Source organism: Prionailurus bengalensis, chromosome A1 (assembly GCF_016509475.1).
Source record: "Prionailurus bengalensis isolate Pbe53 chromosome A1, Fcat_Pben_1.1_paternal_pri, whole genome shotgun sequence".
In the NCBI taxonomy this organism is placed as follows: domain Eukaryota; kingdom Metazoa; phylum Chordata; class Mammalia; order Carnivora; family Felidae; genus Prionailurus; species Prionailurus bengalensis.
In genome coordinates, this window is record NC_057343.1 from 202,625,870 (window position 1) to 202,646,676 (window position 20,807).

A 20,807-nucleotide genomic window follows, 5' to 3' on the forward strand; every position below is an offset into this window, starting at 1 on the left:
AGCTGTTTCTTCATATCTAATCTCCCACATCTATGCACTGTTTAGCATTTTAATTGTTGGCTCAGAAAGAATATTTTAAAAAGGATTTCCTTACTCACTTAAAAATATACAAATACGTTGATTTTCTTTGATGTCCAGTTTTTATTAGTGGATTGGACAAAATTATGATGGACTGACTGTCTGAGCAATGACCAAGTTGGCAGAGAATAGATTATCCCAAAGCCACAGTAACCAGAAAATGTCTTTGTATTTCCAGGTCAGTTCCGTGTATCAGTTTGGGGGCTTGGACAGAAGAAAATGAAAGAATGGGCAAGATTTACCATGGATGACGATCAGAAGGAGGAACAAAATACAAGTGGTTCAGAATCTCGTTTGGAAATGCTGGTCATATACAGTCTTTCAATATCTTCACTGAAGAGCTTACTTGCCACAACAACTGGAGGACCAAACTGGCTCGGATAGATCTTGCCATGAGGAGATAGCTTAATCTTTTTTTACCTTGATCCTAAAGCGAAGAAACTTGTTCAGAGATAACTTCAAAGGGATGTTTAATGAAAATAATACTGGGCTGGGGATTTGGAGAACTGATCTAATTTGTTCCTAGCTGCCAACCAGCCACCAGCAGGATGAGTCACTATTTGTGACTCAATTTTTTCTCTCCATTAGATGGGAATTTCATTTTGTTTTAAATTTGTTACATTTGTAGTTAAAGATTTTTGTGGAAAAGCATTCATAAAGGTTTTAAAAAGATAAAAGTTCTATAGTGACCCAAAGCATTATTAACCAAGCAACCAACATTATTATGTGAATTACTTCGTGTGCTTTGTTAACTAGTAAGAAGAGTAAGTTATAATACAGGTCTTATAATATAAACACAGAAACTTTAAAAGACATCATGGTTATGTAAAACTATGGGGTAAAATATACATGATAATAAAAATGAAAACAATTTTGAAGGGGGAAAAAAACTTTGTACATGTCAGGTAATTGCAATTGTAAACTTGTGCAATAGTTAAGGATCTTTTACCCACCCCCCCACCCCCCGTTTTTTAAGGATCTAAAAAGGGTGATTTTAATGAACCAAAACGTACCTGAATATAAGGACTCCAAGGCCAGAGGATAAAATTAAGGCTGCTACTTTATTTTGAGCAAGAAAGTGTCATAAGCAACTCCAAACTCCAAGTATCCCCCACTGATACGAAAGCTCCCCCCTACGGCATTCCCCACCCAGTTCTGGGAGAAAAGTGTCTTCTGTCTGGCCAGGCCTGTCACGTACCACGAGACCTTGCTACAAGGCAGGCGTGGCATTGACTGACATCTGCTTGCACTAGAAGAACCAGGTCCTGATGGAGCAGCTTGGCACGTACATTCGGAGAGATGACTCTCATTCGGGTTAAAAATCGAATGCATGTGCTAACACAGGGCCACAGACCTCTGACCTTGAAATATGTAAAACGAATGTGATTTGTCTGCATTCCCACAGTGGCTTCCGTGTAAAAATCACTTTGAGAGTAAGGCTCCTTTCATTAAAACACTCTCTGATCGAACACCCTTGCAAAGCAAAGCCCTCCCAGCCCCAAGTCTACAATATAAAAGCAAGGTGAAAGGACAGGTTCTCTGTTATGATCGTGTTCAGGACATTCACAAGGATGGGGGTGAGCTAGGCCCCAGGAGCGCCCCCCCTCCCGCTATCAGCGCCAAAACTTGTATGTACCGCCCCCAAGTCTCAAAAAGGTCAGCTGACCGGTTGTAAGCGGTCCACGCCGGTTCTCCCACAAACAGCCGCATGGCTTTCACATAGTTCTTTTCCTCCAGCGTGAAGTGGTGATGAATCCCTGCAGGAAGAGTTCTCACGTCTCCCTGTACCAGGAAAACGCGGACCCACCTGTCTTCTCCGTCTCTCATATCAAGGTACCCACTGCTGCCCAAGATGTACATAGAGGATCTCATCATCCGGTGCAGATACTCCTCACAGAACATCTTTTCTTCATGATGAGGTCATTTGTCTTTGCATATGGTTGTTATGTCGGCCCAGGAGTAGTTTCCGTCTTTTCGGATCTTTTCTAATTCTGGATCATTCTCATATTTGTCAGCATCCAGCTTCTAGTGAAGAACTCCCAGCTGGCACAGCTCCTGCAGGCGGACCAGGCCTCCGCACGGCAGTGGGCAGACTGGTGCACGAATCGGGCCTGCACCGTGGCCGGGCGGGGGCGCCACGAGCACCTGTCTGTACCACGAGGGGCCTGGCCCCCTGACCCCACGCCTGCCGGCAGCTGTGGGAGGCGCCCAGCAAGAACCCATGGTTTATCCTGTTGCAGAGGCCAAGTGAGATTCCACCGCTGGAGGCGGCAACATGCGGGTGGCCCAAGACTTCTTCCTGTCTGGAAGTCACATTCCAAAGACTTTATGCGCTATGTCTCCAAGACTGGCTCTTGATGGTCTAAAGGGAAGATAAAAGAAAACATGTAACACTCTTCTTCCCTTTCATGATGTATGACTTTCAAGCCTACATTCTTCTTAAAATCCTGTTGTGAATATCAGGTATTGAATAATAACTCTTCCTTTTTCTTTGCACTTTTTGGGGGTATCCTAATCTCACCACCTCTATCATACACGAATGCCTTTGGTTGATTATGTATAGGAAAAGAGAAGAAAGTAGAATACATTATTTTTCAAACCACTGGCTGGATTTTTTTTTTAACGTTTATTTATTTTTGAGAGAGACAGAGCATGAACAGGGGAGGGGCAGAGAGAGAGGGAGATACAGAATATGAAGTGGGCTCCAGGCTGTGAGCTGTCAGCCCAGAGCCGCGTCATGGGCCTCCGGCTCAGGAACTAGCAGGACACCATGACCTGAGCCAAAGTTGGATGTCCAACCGGCTGAGCCACCCAGGCACCCCCACCCCCCATCAGCTGGAGTTCTGTTATTTATCAGCATTCTGTATGTTAATCTATATTATCTATTCATCTGTCATCTTATTGCTTGTCTATTAATCTGTGTGGCCATAATGTATAGCAATATCCTTCTTTTCATACACATGCAAAAAGACACATCTGAAATCTTTTTCAGCAAATACTAATACCTTTTCTTCTTCCCTGTGTGATGAGATCTTGGAGATATTTTGCCTTGTTCTTTGCACTTTTGTAAGTTGCTTTTCTTCTTACATAAAAATGTATAATGTTTATAGAAACATATTGTTCTTAGAAGTGAACTAAAATAATTCTTTTTTTTTTCAACTTTTTTTTTTTAATTTATTTTTGGGACAGAGAGAGACAGAGCATGAACGGGGGAGGGGCAGAGAGAGAGGGAGACACAGAATCGGAAACAGGCTCCAGGCTCCGAGCCATCAGCCCAGAGCCTGACGCGGGGCTCGAACTCACGGACCGCGAGATCGTGACCTGGCTGAAGTCGGACGCTTAACCGACTGCGCCACCCAGGCGCCCCTAAAATAATTCTTATCATTGGTTCCTTGAAATAATAATAGAATCCACCTTATGGTGTTGTAATGAGGATTAAATGAGATTATAGACGTCAGGTGCTTCCCAGGATCTCCTGTGGTACATTGGTGACACTCCCGTAGTATTATTTCAGCCCTTCTTTTTCCTAATCACATGTAAAATTATGGACGTTGGGCTTTTTTGGGTGTATACACCCAAAATCTCAATGTATTTTCTGGAATTGCTAGAAAATATCATCTTTCATGAAACAAATTTTGACCGTAGTTTGAAATTTTGTATCTGAAATAAAGGTAACTTTAGCAATTAAAGTGAGACCAGGGATGCCTGGGTGGCTCAGTGACTAAAGCATCTGACCCTCGATTTCAGCTCAGGTCATGATCTCATGGTTCATGTGATCAAACCCCACGCCAGGCTCTGTGCTGTGACTCTACCTCTCCTTCTCTCTGCCCATCCCCTCCTCTCAAAATAAGTAAATAAACTTTAAATGAAACAACAACAACAAAAATTTAGTGGAGGATAAGGTAATGTTTCACAGAATAATTCACAAATTAAGAGACAGTTTAAAGAAATTTTAAAATCTAATCATAAAAGGGAAAATTTTAATGTAAGTACAAATATTTTCTTCTCTCCCGTCTATAGCTACAGCAAACAACATATTATGAAAAACTTTGAACTCATTTTGGCGTGCTTGTGTCTGGTAAAACGTAAAAAATAATTTAACCATTTCAATGTAAATTTGTTAATAAACCAGATAAAACAAAACTGTAAGTGCTCAAGACTGAAGTAAAACAATGTGAAGGGATTCCGTCTGAAAATTCCCCTATTTTTTTTTTATAGTAATGATTCCCCATGGAAAGCAACAGGAAAAATATGTGTGAATTGATTCTTTGGCCATAAAAGTTTTGACTCCTAAAATTCCAGATACAATTTTTAAATTATTTCTTTTTATTTGCTTTGTTTTATTTTTGTTCAAGTACTCTCATGTCCAGTTTTCCATGTATTTTCATAATAGTTGGGTAGCTTTCTCTACTTTAAAATTTTTCCATAGGTATTAATTAATTCCTTTATTAACTCAATTCTTACAGATTGACCTGTTCTCACGTGAACTGTTTATTAATACCTGGGTTTGCAAACTCAAGTCAAGTGTTAACGAAACATTCCAGCTAAGGCAGAGTCCTGTGTCTTCTTCTTTTGCCATTGGATATAAGAAATACAAGCATAAAGTTCAGGAGGCTCTGAGAGGGAAGTGAGGGTTTCATTTAACCCCAAATTCTCAGACCCATTGTCAATGATCTAGTCTTAGAAGGGGGTATATGGTGGACCCCCATTGTGTGTGGACTTCCTTTTCAGTATCTTGGATCTTTAATTGTGAAGTTGCCTGTGATGAGCACAGTAATTATTTACTGTCACAATAAATTACATTCCTTGAACTAGGATTTTCTATCAGTGGTTTTATGCTGATTATTTGGAGATAGTCTATACTTCTCTATCTTTAATTTAGACACCTACATTTCAGCTGTTTTATGAGATAACTAAATGAGAGCACCTTCAATAGCACTTGGGACATTAGAGACTCTCAAGAGTTGTTAGTTTTCTTACCTTTTTTCTAGACTGAGAAAATTAATATACACAGCTCACTTTGCTAATGTAAATGTAATGAATTTTCTGGGTCATGATATTGAAAAGAGCCAAATATATACTTAGTCATTCAGAGGAAAAAGGAAGCTTTCTAATTCCTGAGCCATGAATTTCCCATTAACATTTTAATTCTTTAATCCATAGAGGAAGCCATGGCTGGCTAATAATATAATACAAAGTTTACCTATAAATCTTGAAAAATACATTGCATATCTAATAAAGGTAGAGTCATATTTTAAAAGTAAAACGAGAACTTGTTTTATGTATAACATCCTGTAATGACATGAGGATTTAAAAATGAACCTTTCTTTTTATTACTCCCTTATTAATTTTAAGGTGGACCTCTGAGTTAAAATATTCAGGTATGGCCACTAGGACCATCTTATGAAGAACAAAAGGGTAGAGCTTATATTTTCATCCTTGCTATTTCAGGAACCACCAGGAGGTTTATTATTTAAATCCCCTTGCTTTTGTTTCCACAGAGTAACAAAGATACATCTGAAAAACAATGAAAACCATTTCTCTTTTGCCATCGTGTTCTGAAGACAAATGATTACAAGAATGTTCATTCTCTTTTTTCTTCGACATTGGCTCATGCTTTTAGAATCAAGAGGGTACTGACATACAAAAATGAAGGAAGTTGGAAACTTCCTCAGAGAATAAAGTTTATTGAAATAACAAAATACAGTAGAGCAGAAAGATTCTGTTAAAAATTGGTGTGGTTGGCTTTGGGTAACATTGCTATTAAAGGAAATTCATATTTCTCAGCCCACAGCATGTATAAAATTAACAGTTAAAAGAACTCAGAATGAAAAAAAAATGTTAAAAATATATCTTGATAAAATGTTCCCTTTCCCCGTATAACTTGTAAATTAGCCATGGGAACCTCCCACTTGTACCAAACTCTCATTCTGAAAGTATACCACTAATCTTCCCTTGAGCTTCCCACGGTATTTATATCTCATTTAAATTTCCTTTATCCACATCTTGTCTCCCTATCATTCATTCTTCTCTAATATCCTCAGTTGGCAGTGAATATCATGTTATAAAATTAATAAAGTGAATCAACAAATGGAACATTGAAAGAATGCAGTAAATATCTGACAAAGTAGAAATGATTTTTATTGTAATTCTAAAATTTTTTAATGTCTATTTTTGAGAGAGAGAGACAGCACAAGCAGGGGAGGGGCAGAGAGAGAATTCGAAGCAGGCTCCTCACTGTCCGTGCAGAGCCCCGAAGTGGGGTTTGCTTTCATGAATGTTGAGATGTGACCTGAGCTGAAACCAAGAGTGGGACGCTTAACCCACTGAGCCACCCAGGTGCCCCTCTGTTGTAATTCTAATTTAGAGTCTCTGCATTTATATTATACCCTGGACTTTATCTTTGATCCTCTGGCCCCTCAGAGTGTGTTCCTTGGACCACAACCTTGCATAACCTGGAATCTTGTTGGAAATGCAAAATCTCAGACCTTACTTAGACCCATGAGATTGAAATCTGCATTTTAATTGAATGTGTGGCTGTTTCATTGGCTCATCAGCATTTGAAAAAAACCCTGCCAAGCCTATCCAGAAAATGATATCAAAACTTATTTTTGTTACTTGAGCTTACAACTGAAACTACAGACAAGCTTTTAACAATTTTGTCAAGGTTTAATGCTTAAATTCAATAAAACTACCTTTTAATATTGCTAAAACGATGCTAGATAATATAGCCAGTTGGACTGAATCATTTAATTTTTAATTAAAAAATTGTTTTCACTTCAGGGTGCTGTCCAATTTCCTATTTTCCATTAGATATCAGCCATTTGGTACCTCTATTAGAGATACCTATGTTTCCATTAGCTAGCTCAGAAATCTGAGAGAATGTGTTCTGCAAGACTGATCCATTGGTGGGGCTGGAAAATTCAAGTTTGTTTAATCTTCCTACCTCCCCATCCACAATATTCAATGACTTTTTTAGATGGTCTCCAATTCTTACTTTACTTTCCATTTCTCTGGCCACGTGTCTAGTCTTGCCCGTAACAAAGCTCTTGGCCTCCATCCAGTCTCTCCTGCTTTCACTGAGCTTCCCAAAACAGCATTCCCTAAAGTAGGTTTACAGGAAAACCAGTCCTACACTGTAATAGTGAGAATGACTCCCCCACAGTGTTCAGTGGGCGAGCGTTTAGGAACGCTTGGTAAAGCACAAGAGGATTCTTTACCAGCAGTGGCTCATCCTTTGAAAAGCACTACACCAGAGTGTAGCCCTCAATCTGGGAAAGATTATTCTTTTTTAAATCCAAAACTAATCCTTGACCCCAGCTTTCCTAGGCTTATGGTGATTTGGTAATCATCAATGTGCTAGAAGTAGAAGATGTTTTCAAAGGTTATTTGACCAGAGAACCTTTTTATTTTCACATAGCACCCTCAGAAACTGGGGATCTGTAACTATGTTTTTAAAAATGCAATTCGAAAAGCCTGCTTTCCTCGTGTTCTTCTCCTATTTAGGACTCAGAATGGCTTCCCACTCCCTTCACATCAATTTCAAATTTCTGTGTTTTTTTTTTACCCCTTTAGGACCTACTTGATCTGATTCTGCCCTATTATCCTACCTAGCCAAAATTATGCCCCTTGGCTTTATCCCACCCACAGTTAGCTATCAGAAAGCCTCCCCCCATCCCCGACACCTACATAAACAATTTTGTACCTCCCATGCCTTTGCTCACAACATTCTCTCTCCCTGGGACAAAACCTTCAACATCCCACTCAAATCTGAAGCATACTTAAGGCCCAGATAAGTTTCAGACTTCTCTGCCTTAGATTGAGCTTTCTAAAAGCAAACCCAGAAAAGAGGATTCGTGTGAAAGTGATTTATTTATTACAGTGGTTCAGGGAAAAGTAGGTAGGGGAGGAGGAAGTACAATCCAGGAGGAGAAGTGAGCAAGCATGGGCACCATGTGAAGTCCCACAGAGGCTCACTTGGGCTCAGCCTCACAAGGGAGCTCTGGAGACAGTGTTGTGACGTCCCTGGTTAGAGGGAGGGACAAAAAGGCACAAGTATTCCCAACTTCCCTCTGACAAAGACACCTGAGTGCTGGCTGCTGGGAACGAAAGCAACACTGAGCCTGTGAGTACAAAGCTGGTAACGCCATCAGGGTTGGCTACACAGCTATGTCATCAGCTGCAGCTTTCCGGACCCTTCTCTAACAGTGCAGCTCTCTGTTGAGGCAAGCCTCATTAAACCTGTCTCCAACATTATTTAGATTTGCACTTTCTTGCTCTCTATGTCTCTGTGTGTGTATATATATATATTTTTTTCTAAGTTCAGCAAGATTGTAAACTCTTCCCCAGCAATAGTCATGCATGATAATTCTCTTGTGCATTCCCAGGCAAACTCATTTATTTATCTAGGAAACATATTACCAAGCAAAAATTCAGCTTTGCTTGTCAAGAATGTGAGTGTGATAGTGACATGACTTCAACATCTAACAGGAGAAGAAAGGTAGAACCTGGGACTCCAGTTGGGTCAGGATTGAAGGAAAGATGATTATTTTTTACCACTAAATATAGGAATTGAACTGGGGTAAACATTACAAAGGAGTTCATTTGGGTCATGATATAACAGAATCTCTTTTTCTAGGTTAGAAAAAAAAGCAAGATTATTAGATACATTGTTGTGAGGTAAGCCCACGATGCAATTTGGCACAAGGAGATCTGGGTCCATAGATTCACATCACCACTGAAAACAGTCAAGACTTTATTTTCTTTTTCTCTAATTAGGGTTGATGGTAACAATATTTTTCTCGACTCTTTGATTCGAGGGTTAAATGAGATAATGTATACTAGAACTTTATAAATCATAAAGCACTATTTCCGTTTTGGCAATCATGGTAGGTATATTACACAAACAAATAGAACAGTTGTAGTTGTTACTCAAGTGCAAACAATGTTAGAATCCAGTTAATTATTTTTTTAGAAGCCAAAAAGCTTTTAGCGAACTCAAAATTCTTAGTTGATTTTTATTTATTTAAGATTTCTATAAGTGGAAAATATTTAGCATATAATCACTACTTGAATGGTAGGTTGCTGCTTAAAAGCTCAGAGTTGGAAATCTGCATGTTTCCAATTGTATTGCCTTCCCATATCATTTCTTTACCCATCATTAAGGTAGCTTTAGCATGAGAGGCTCAAAATTGCCAATTAATTAAAACTGTTGCCCAGCTTCCTTCAGCTGCACATATAACCCCGATTAATCTCTGCAGCTGGGTGAATGCAACCCTCGAATACCAATCTCATCTCATAATTGGTCACACAATGTTATACCTCTCAAATATGCAGTCTGATGTGCCAAACAAACACCAGAAAACCCCCGCTTTTCTATACTTTTTTGGCATATAGATTTATATCACATTTAATCTTTTGGAGAGCTCTTTGAAATGAATATTTGGGACAAATATTCGAGATTTTAAATTGCTTTGTTTATATTGGAAACATTCTTCCTCTGGGTGCCCCAGAGAGGACATCAAAATAATGCTACTGGTAATCTGGGCTTTCTGTCTCACTGCCAACCAGTGCCAAGAGTAACAAAAGCAGCAAAAACTGCTGAACAGTTTCTGGGCGCCGTGCACAAGTCCCAAGTGGTGAGCTTTGCAGTGAGCTCTAATTCCATGGTAGCCATCAATGTCATCCCCTCTCAGGGAAAACCGCATTCTTAGGCTTCATTAGTAAAAATTGGATTAACTATTATCCTGAATTTTTTGCATCTTGAATGTCACATTCAATTTTCGGCCCAGAGAATCTGACAATAGGTTACCTTTCAGTGAGCATTTACATCATGTCAGGGAGGATAGCATGCTATGTGCATTTTTTTTCATTTGAGCCCTTCATTAATTCTAGAAGCAGGTACAATTTTGATCCCACTTTCAGTGACAGAAATTGAGTTAAGAGGTTACAATAATTTCTCATCTTCAGCCACACTTCCCTGGAGAAGAACCAGAGGTGGGGATTCTAGGGTAATGGTTTACTAAGAAAGTACTTCCAGGAGAAACGAATATGAAAGTGGGAGAAGGAGAGCAGGGAAGGGGAAAGAGCCAGTAAGGAAGGAAGACACTTGACAAGGTCTCAGAGGGTGACTTTAGCCTCTGAGCACAGGGTAGCTCTGGCATGTGAGGTGAGCCTCAATGTCACCCAAATCTGAAGCAAGGGAACTCAATCCTTCACACCTCCTCACTGCGCAGTGATTTATGGAGGCTTCCCCCCCGGGGGAATGTCAATTCCTAGATACTTTCTACTCTGGACAAAGCTGGCTTCTAAAATCCAAAGATGCTTCTGGCAGGGGAAACTAGGGTTGCTACTAGTAATTGGAAGAGGAAGTTCAATGAAGGAGGACTAGTGCAACCAACATTATCTTGCGGAGTAACATAGCTCAAATGCAGTGAGGCTGAGGGTTTTTACATTTTTTTAATGTTTATTTATTTTTGAGAGAGAGACAGAGTGTGAGCAGGGGAGGGGCAGAGAGAGAGGGAGGCACAGAATCCAAAGCAGGCTCCAGGTTCTGAGCCGTTAGCACAGAGCTCACTGCGGGGCTCAAACCCATGAACTGTGAGATCATGACCTGAGCAGAAGTCGAACGCTTAACAGACTGAGCTTCCCAGGCTCTCTCTGACTCTAAAACTTGAGAATTTGTAAGCACTATTTATATATACACAATGGAATGCTCTCAGTGATGAAAAAGAATGAAATCTTGCCATTTGCAACAACGCGGATGGAACTGGAGGGTTTTATGCTAAGTGAGATAAGTCAGTCAGGGAAAGACAAAAACCATACGATTTCACTCATATATGGGATTTGAGAAACTTAATAGATGACCATAGGGGAAGGGAAGGAAAAATAATATACAAACAGAGAGGTAGGCAAACCATAAAAGACTCTTAAATACAGGGAACAAACTGAAGGTTGATGGAGGTGGGGGGTTGGGGGGGCAGAGAAAATGGGTGATAGGCATTGAGGAGGGCACTTGGGGGGGGGTGAGTACTGGGTGTTGTATGTAAGTGATAAATCATAGGACTCTACTCCTGTTAGCTAACTTGACAACAAATTAAAAAAAAAAAAAGAATTTTAACCACTATCTGAAAGTTAGACAAAAGTGGTCTAAAGAGTGGCATTCAAGGTAATGGGGGTTCTGTATAATGTGTCCCAGGAGGAGTTGTTGACAAAATTTAACCATAAATACCCAAAAGTAAGAAAGATTAGAGAAAGAAAAGAAAGTTGTCTTGAATTAGTTTGGGGGTTATCAAGCCTTTAGAAGTAAGAGTTTGGAACTAGATTGTTTCCAAGAGCAGATAGAAAATAAAGGCTGTAAACCACAGTGAAACAGGTTGAAGCTTGATGCGAGGAAGACTTTTAGGGCTGTAGGGCTTTTCTAGTAGTGGAATCAGCTGTTTCTACAAAGTTGGCCATACCTCACATTTTCGAACAGTTCAAAATATCATCCATCAACGAGGCCCCATTTCAATGACAGCTGGTTTAAGAGATTAGCTTCTAGAGGCCTCTCATTTTCTTCTTCTTTTTTAAGATTTTTTAAAAAATGTTTATTTGTTTTTGAGAGAGATTGACAGAGTGCAAGTGGGGAGGGGTAGAGAGAGAGAGGGAGATATGGAATCCAAAGCAGGCTCCAGGCTCTGAGCTGTCAGCACGGAGCCTGTTGTGGGTCTCAAACTCATGAACTATGAGATCATGACCCCAGCTGACATCTGATGCTCAACCAACTGAGCCACCCAGGTGCCCTGAGGCCTCTCACTTTCTACAATGAGGACACAGTTTGGAGGAGCTGTTTGACTTGCTGACATGTCATTCCCAGACATAAATGTTATGGTGGTATTATAAATATACCCCTCTATATTATTGCAAAACTCAAGTGTGCTACCTTCCATGTAAAATATGATATTTAAAAAGAGTCAATTGAGGCACCTGGGTGGCTCAGTCAGTTAAGTGTCTGACTCTTGATTTCAGCTCAGATCATGATCTCACAGTTTGTGAGATAGAGCCCCTCGGGGGGCTCACATCGTAGAGACTGCTTGGGATTCTCTATCTCCTTCCTCTCTGCCCCTCCCCCACTCATGCCCCCCCCCCCGTCAAAAAAATAAACTTTTAAAAATAAACAAGTAAATAGACAATAAAATAAAATAAAAAGAGTCAATTGCCCTGCCTTCCCCCAACCCCCATCACCTTTTCTGTCACATCTGTTTCTTTGTAGTAAAATGAGCCAGGTGACAGGGGGACTGCTGCATTAGGGAACTGAGTGCGTGCAAATGTCCTCCAAATGGCTTGGGATAAATCTGTACTTCATGAAATTGAAGCAAGATGATTGTAAAATAGAGTTTAAAGGGAACTAAATATCACCACTGAGAATGAGGCTGCACAATTGAGTCAAAACAACTCAAAATAACTAATCTAGTACAGACAATTCAATAATTAGTAATCCCACTTAAGGGGAAACTGTAGGCTATCCACAAGCGTTTTTACTTATGTTTTTAAGTTTTTCAAGGACTAACACTGACAGTCTTAAATTATTCAAATTCTATGTATTTATTTTAAAAACATTGAAAATTCTGAAAAAGAGTCCTTTGTTCCAAAAAGAGGTTGTCTTTCCCTTTTCAAATAAAGTGTCACATCTAAATAGTCAATTAACAAGAACATTAATGGTAGTTAATCAACTCATCGGAACTACTTCGTATCTTTTAGTGCTATTTTAGGATAAAGCAGAGGGAAGTGCAGAGTTGAGCGATCACCCAGGAATCTGCAGATTCAAAGCTTCTGTGTTCTCTTTAACAAAAATGATTATCAACATTTTCTCAATGACTGACTTCATTCTCATTGGACCCTTCTATTCTTAACCTCTCTGCCTTTCACTCTCTGTTTCACTCTTTCTCTCTGTTCTTACCTTGCTTTAGGAAAAAAAAAAAACTCTATAATGAAAGGATGCCTAGTTTTCTGTTCCCTAATTGAAAACAAGAGTAAACAGATCAGTGGAGAGAGTTAGTGTGAGTAACAATTCCTGGTAGGGTTCTGTTGTTGTTGTTTGTTTAGTTGTTTTAAGTAAAACTATGGTACCTTTGGGCAAATCCCCATTTGATAAATGACAGCCTAGCTCATTGAAGATTCCTCTCTTCCAAGAAACTGATAGATAAGATTTTCTATGTTTTCTAAAGCACGTTATATTTTTTTCTACTTAACATTGTCTTTTTAGGTTCATCCTTGTTAATAGATATAGCTGTGATTAATTTGTTTTCACTGCTATGAAATATTCCCTTGTGTGACTGTATCACAGTGTATTCATCCATTTTCAAGTTAATGAAACTTTAGGTTGTTTCTCATTTTTTGCTTTTATTGGCAAGGCTGCAAAGACTTTCTGATATATGCCTCCTCGTGCACAAGTTGGTTTTCCCAATGCTTGGGACATGATTTCCTCTATCTATATTAATGGTACCAAATTGATCTCCAGTGTGGTCCCACTGACATACTTTTACTCTTGATGTTCAGTAGGGAATAGAGACCAGTGTGTGAGTGTATTGTCCTTTGTGAGTTGCTTCTATAATGAACACCAGTCAAGAAGATAACATAGAAGGATGGACTTCAAAGGGCAAGACAAATGCTCTATTATGGATAATTGTGTAAGTAACGCAATTAAATATATAACCTAATTGTAAAGACAGTTTTGAATATCCATGGTGGTAGGCATAAAACACTGGGTAAATATGAGCTAGACTCATCACATTAGCTTTTGAGCAGTTGTATTATGCTCTTCCTAAAAGTATTTCTGCTTTTTGTTTATGGGTCTATGGCTTATTTACTTTTACATTATTTAATATCTTTTTGTATCAATCAGGCCGTTGCCTAATTTCTTCTACTAGGGTCATAATTTCAAGACCTTGGAATTATGGAAATTCCTATTGTATGGTCAGAATCAACAACAACTTTTTCAATTTAATAGATATTTATTGAAAACCTATTAAGTGCTACTTGTCTAGGCCCTGAAGATTTGGCAGTGAGCAAGACAGACATGTGCCTTTCACATACAGAGCTTATAGTTCAGTGGTGGGGGGAGTGGGGAGGAGGAGGCAGTTAAAAAGAGAACACAACAATTTCAAACAGTGTGAAGTAAGTGAAGGAAATTAAAACAGTGATTTCGGAGTCTGGAGCTCACTGGCAACATATTTATTATGAACACTTTCCCTGTACCAATGACATGACACCATTTCTAACCAGTTTTGTGCAGTGTACAAGGTACTAGAGAATAGAGGCTTTCGCTTTTGAACTTGACTCGAGATGGCCGAACAATATTATTCATTTGAGGGCTTTTGATATTATCATCTGATCTGATCATATCAGGATAATTGTTATCCCAGTAATTTTATATTTATTATGTGATAGATAAACAATGTAGATATTTCAAGGAAGAAACGTATAATTCCAGCAGAAGAGATCACACACCACACATGAAAGATAACCAGAACATAAGGTAGTGATCGGTGGCTATCTAATGGGTAGTGCATATCCTGATAACTAAAGGCATTCAGGAAAACACTTTGGGGTTGTCCCTAAAGAATTCCACAAAGTGTGATTTAGGCTTGACAATTGATTGCAGTTTGACATTGAGATTGTCAACTTGGATCTGTGTGGCATTATAATTCTATATGAAATTAATTCATTTGTTCTAACAGCTTTTCTCTTCTTGCCCCAGATTCCATTCTGAATTAATTGGACTTCCATCTGGCATCTGCTTATTAGGCCTGATCTCGTGCCTGGAATGAATGGCCTTCCATTGTTCTTTCTGGCCTCTTCCTACCTTCCGGTTTCTTTACTTCTATTACAGGTGGGTGGGTCTGGCATTCTTCCGTTCCCCAAATCACCTGCACACAGCCCAGTTTGTCCTAAAATGGCCTTTGCCTTCTTCCTTTTACTTGCCATAGTGACAATCAATGTGTAGAAAAGGAAAACAAAATCATAGTGATTTTCTCTGGCTCAGAAAAAAAAAATCTATGGGCAGCAATCTTCTTTCAGAGCTCCATTCTCAACAGCTACCTTGACAAGTTTCCTTCAATTTCATTTTGTTTTGGTTTAAAGTAAAGCAGAAGCAAAATAAAAGGACCAACAAGTTTTATTGCCCTGACAATTCAGAAGCACACTTTATGAGTGAGAAGGTGAGTTTGGAAGTCAATCTAAGGAAAAATGAAAAGATAGGGAGGGATATGTTAGAGATTCCACACAAAGGAAAAAGGATGAAGGAGATTGTGAGCAGAATAGAAGATACAGACTTCTCAATAATAGCAACTTAGAAATATAGGGCCTGATGCAGTAGCATCCAAGATTTTTCTAAAAGAACTGTGAAGACCTTTCAGCATAAGACTGCCTCAGGAACTTACTTTTCAAGAAAAAAAAAACAAGAACATAGGTTCTCATTTATTTACTCAATATATTTATGAAATCTGGGCAATACAGCCATCGTTGCAAAACTGATACAAAGAGCTGAATTTCTGCTGTTGAACAGTCTGTGGTCCAGAGCAGGGACAGATGTTCAGACAAACCATGATGGTAGACTATGATCACTAGCGGAGGCACTTCTGAGGTGGGTGAGGGAACGTGGAAGCAGGATCTATTTAAGTTTTCTCTGGGTAATTAACATCTTACCTCTAGGGTGGCTTTAGAAACTTTTGCCATGTTTTCAATTTAACATTATAATTTAAATTTCAAAGTTAGGTTCATTGATCCTCATTCAAACTTAAAAAAAATTTTTTTTGCCACAAAATGTGATCCATTTGCTTTTCCTTTCCTTCACCCTTCTTAATTCTTCTGTTCCTTTTCACAGCTGCTTTCCACCTTATTCTGATTTGTCTCCTTAGATCTCTCACTCCTTTCTCCTGGCTTTATGTTCTAGGAGACAGAGACAGAGTGTCAACCGTGTTTTCTATTTCACTGCTCTTCTCTACCCAACTATAGTGCCTAGTGCAGGGTTGACAAAATGCCGGAAGTTTCTAAAGCCACCCCAGAGAGAAGGTGTTATTGCAATGCTATCTTCTTATGGATTTCAGAAAGAAATCAAGGGAACTGATTAAACAGAGAATGTGTTTGTACTGTGGGATCACCTCCCTGAGAATCAGTGGGAAGTAAATTACAGGAAGGAATCCTGCAGGGAAAGTTGTTCTTGATTAGACATCACTCTCACTGACCGCTCAAAGGAAAGCCCAGTGCTCAGCAGTGGTACATTTTGACACAAAGCACAGGAACCATGTGAACTACTGCTGAAGGAAAAATAACCTGTTAAAGGAACTGGATTGGAATTCTATTTTAGCAAGGACAGGAAGCCTAATGATTAATTTACAGGTTGATATTTTTGAAGGGAAATACAAACTCATCAAGTGGGAAAATACTGCTTTCTAAGCAGGAGCCCCCTGTGGGTGTAGTGATATATATATGTATATGTGTATGTATATGCATATGTATATGTATATGTATATATGTATATATTATAAATAATCATTTACTTTTAATTGTTCTCAGTATAATATTCTTATATAAATAAGTACTGCTATAAGAAATGTACAAAATAAAATGTTAAATTTCCACTCTATTCTTCCCCTCCAAGGTAATTTTCATTAACTGGTATGTATCATTCCCGTTTTTCATTTCTCCATAAATGCATGTATAATGAACTTTAAAAATATGTAGGGATGAGATTATAATAAATTTATATTGCTCTGCTATTTTTTTTTTCACTTAACATCCTTTGTTTAGATCACCAAGCTAGAGATAGAAATTTAACTATACTAGTACAATGTACGAAGATTTGTACTGAATAAATTCAAATTCAAAGCAGAGTTACCTGGGTTAAATTCTCTGTTCTGTTGGGCCTGTTTTCAAAGAGGCAATTGAGCCTCAAATGGGAAACTCATTTGATGTTTGATATTTGAAATAACTTAAAACATGAACAGAGAACGGTTAATCATGGAACCTGATACAGAATAAGCACTTAATAAATTCTTGCTCAATTGAATTCTGTTAATTTCCCTTACTCTGCTGTTATAAGTAAATAGTAGAATTCTCTTAATCTATCTATATTGTAAGATATCTTCCAAGCACTTAGTCTATCTTATTTTATCAATTAGTCTATAAATATTCATTGATTGTTTACAGTCAACAAAACTCACCCACTATGAGGAGTCTTTTCTATATCAGAATTTTTGAAGGTGGGAAGTCATTCTCAAATCAATAATAAGATCAATAATAATAAACTTACATGTAGAGAGTACTTTGCTGTTTTCAAGACACTTTCACATGCCTCATCCCATTTAACACTCACAACAGCTTTGGGAGTCTGGTATCATTCTCATCTTATAGAAAAAGAAAGAGAAGCTCTGATAGTAATTGACCATCCCAAGCCAATGAACACAGAAAAGTGAAAAAACTGAGACTCAAACTTCTTTACCTCAAATTCAGGGCTCCTCTGGTATATTTCTTCTTGTAACAAAGTTACTACCCTGTGGGACAAGCTCATTAAAAAAAAATCAATTCACATCTGAAGAGCTGTTTATATAAAGTGGGAAAGATGGTCACTGTTGGCATCAAAAATAACAATTTAGTACATTATGAGGATACATGTACATCCAACCAGCAGTATATCAAACCCCCTGGTTATCAACATATGTTCTTTTGACCAGGAGTATCAGCATCCCCTGGAAACTTGCTATAAAAGCAAGGCCCCTTAGACCTATTGAATCAGAATCTGTTTGGGCACTAGAAATCTGGTTTTAATAAACCCTCTGGGCTATTCTAATGCACATTAAAACTTGAGAACCATAGTTCTATCCAGTGAATTGAAGGAAGATAAATAAATTGCTATTCAAATCTAAGCAACAACCTGTTTGAACCTTCCTGTTGAAATATATTCCTATTGAGGTCCAAAGATATACCTTCTACAGAGATCAAAGGACACCTTTCCCCCTTGAAATACAAGCAGCTGCTCTCTGGTATAGGTCAGAGCTTATTGCTTCCAGGTATAGTAGTAGGATTTCATTTCCCTTAATGTATTTGTATTCTTGATATTGTGAAAACTTTTTTGAAGCTTCCTTAATATATTTCTCTATTAATTCCCATTTCCCACATGAGGGTATGAGATACTTTTGTGCCTTTTACTGATTTATTTAACAATGCAAGCTTAAAACAAAAGAGGAAAACAAGAACAATAAAAATAAAATTCCGCAAATCTGGAATACACATTGGATGAAAACAATGGCAAGCAAGATGGTTACTTTTTGAAGAGTGTTATGGACTGAATGTTTGTGTTTCCACCAAATTCATATGTTGTGATGCTACCCAATAAGGTGATGGTATTAGGAAGTGGGAACTGTGGAAGGTAATTAGGATTAGATGAGGTCATGAGGATGGGGTCTTCACGAATGAGATTAGTGCCCAGGAGAAAGCCTGCCTCCCCTCTGCTCTCTGCCATGTTCAGATACAAGAAGTTGACGGTCTGCAACCTGGAACAGGGTCCTCACCAGAACTTGACCAGACTGGCCGGCACTCTGATCTCAGAGGATTTCCAGCCACTGGAACTGTGAGAAATAAATTTTTGTTGCTTAAAAGTCACCTAGTCTATGGTAATTTGTTACAGCAACCCAAAGTGACCGAGACAACAACTAACTCATAAACACATACTTAAAGTGAGTGGAGAGGAGCATAAAATATAAGAGGGTCAGGTCAGACTTAGGCTACTGTTTAAAACTTTTTAAAGTGTCCTCACATCATGTTATGATTTGAGCTATTCTTTAACGTGATTTACTGCAACAGAGACCTGAGATTTTATTCACATCATTCTTGTGTTGCTTAGCATCTACTTCAGGGAATTTTGGGATTCTCCTAGATACTCAATCATCACCCTAATGTGGAAATAATACAGGGGAAAGAGTCCATTGATAATTGTTTCTATTAAGTTAGAGGAATTTCAGCTTACTGTATGAAAAGATTTGTCACCCAAAGAAAATATTGTTGAGTGAACTAAAGAACAAATCTACAGAAGCAGGGTTTTGAGTGCCATGCATATTCTTTTCCTATGGAAATGAACTGCCAAATGTGTGCGGTCTATAACAACTTTTAATAAAAAAATTACTAAACTGTATTTTTTTAAAGCATTTTTAGGTTCACAGTAAAACTGAGGAGAAAGTACAGAGAGTTTCCTCATACTTCTTGGTCCCACACATGCACAAACTGCCTGATAGTCCATATCCTGCACCACAGTGGTACACTTATTACAATTGATGTACCCATATTGACACATCATAATCACCCAGAGTTCATAGTTTACATTAGGGTTCACTCTTGGTACATTCTAGGAGTTTGGACAAATGTATGCAACACTCATCCACCATTGTAGTATCATACAGAATAGTTTTACAGTCCCCCAAATCCTCTGTGCTCTGTTTATCCCTCCCCCCTTCCCCCCACCAAACCCTGGCAACCATTGAACTTTTTACCCTCTCTGAAGTTTTATCTTTATCAGAATGTCGCATAGTTGGAATCATATACTAGGTACCATTTCACACTGGCTTCTGTCACTTAGTAATAGGCATGTATGTTTCCTTCACATCTTTTCTTGGCTTGATGGCTCATTTCATTTTACCACAGGTAACATCCCATTGTCTGGATGGGCCAGTTTCTTTATCCATTCACCCACCAAAGTGCACTTCAGTGTCATCTTGGCTACTTCCAAGTTTTGACAATTATGAAGAAAGCTGCTATAAATGCCGGGTGCAGATTTGTGTGGACCTAAGTCTTTAATTCATTCCTATTGTTCCACAGCCACACCAGCATCTGTTGTAATAAGTGCACAGTGTATCTCACTTTTTTAAAAAAAATTTGCAATCCCTGATGACATAGGATGTTGAACATCTTTGCGAATGCTAACTTGCCATCTGAATATTTCTTTGGATGAGTATCTGTTCAGGTGCTTTCTATTTCTTAATTGGGTTGTTGATTACCTTATTGTTGAGTTCTTAAGAGTTCTTTTTATATTTTAGGTAACAGTGTTTCATCAGGCGTGTCTTTTGCGTATACTTTCTCCCAGTTTGTGACTTGTCTTCTTATTCTCATGCCGTTACCTTTCACAGAGAACAGGTTTTTAATTTTAATAAAGTCCAGCTTATCAGTGGTTTTTTTTCCATAGTTGATGCCTTTGTGTTGTATCTGAGATGTTATCATGATACCAGAATTCCTTCAGCTCTTCTCTTATAGTATCTTCTAGGCGTTTTATAGTTTTGCATTTTACATTTAGGTTTATGATACATTTTGAGTTAATTTCTATAAAGGATGTAAGATCTGTGTTTAGGTTCAATTTTTCCACGTAGATGTCTAACTGTTCTTGCACCATCTGTTGAAAAGACTATTTTTGCTCTGTTGTGTTGTCTTTACCCCTTTGTCAAAGATCAGCTGACTATTTTTTATGGGTCTATTTCTGGTCTCTCTATTCTTTGCTATTGGTCTACTCAACCCTTCCTTCACCAATACCACACTGTTTTCATTACTGTAGCTTGATGGTCAGTCTTGAGCAAGTTATTTTGAAGATGGGTAGTGCAGTCTTGCAACATTGTTCTTCTCTTTCCATATTGAGTTGGCTATTCTGGGTCTTTTACCTTTCCATAGAATACATTTGTTGAGATCCACAAATTAACCTGCTAGGA

General features: G+C 38.5%; 1 protein-coding gene across 1 annotated transcript; it reads right to left on the reverse strand.

Moving 5' to 3' along the window:
- Positions 1–1,641: 1,641 nt before the first annotated feature.
- On the reverse strand, positions 1,642–7,138 carry LOC122480010 (1,2-dihydroxy-3-keto-5-methylthiopentene dioxygenase-like). The gene is given in 3 exon segments (XM_043573907.1): positions 1,642–2,103; positions 2,190–2,381; positions 7,025–7,138. Coding segments are annotated over 3 exon segments (768 nt in total).
- Between the last annotated feature and the right edge of the window lie 13,669 nt (positions 7,139–20,807).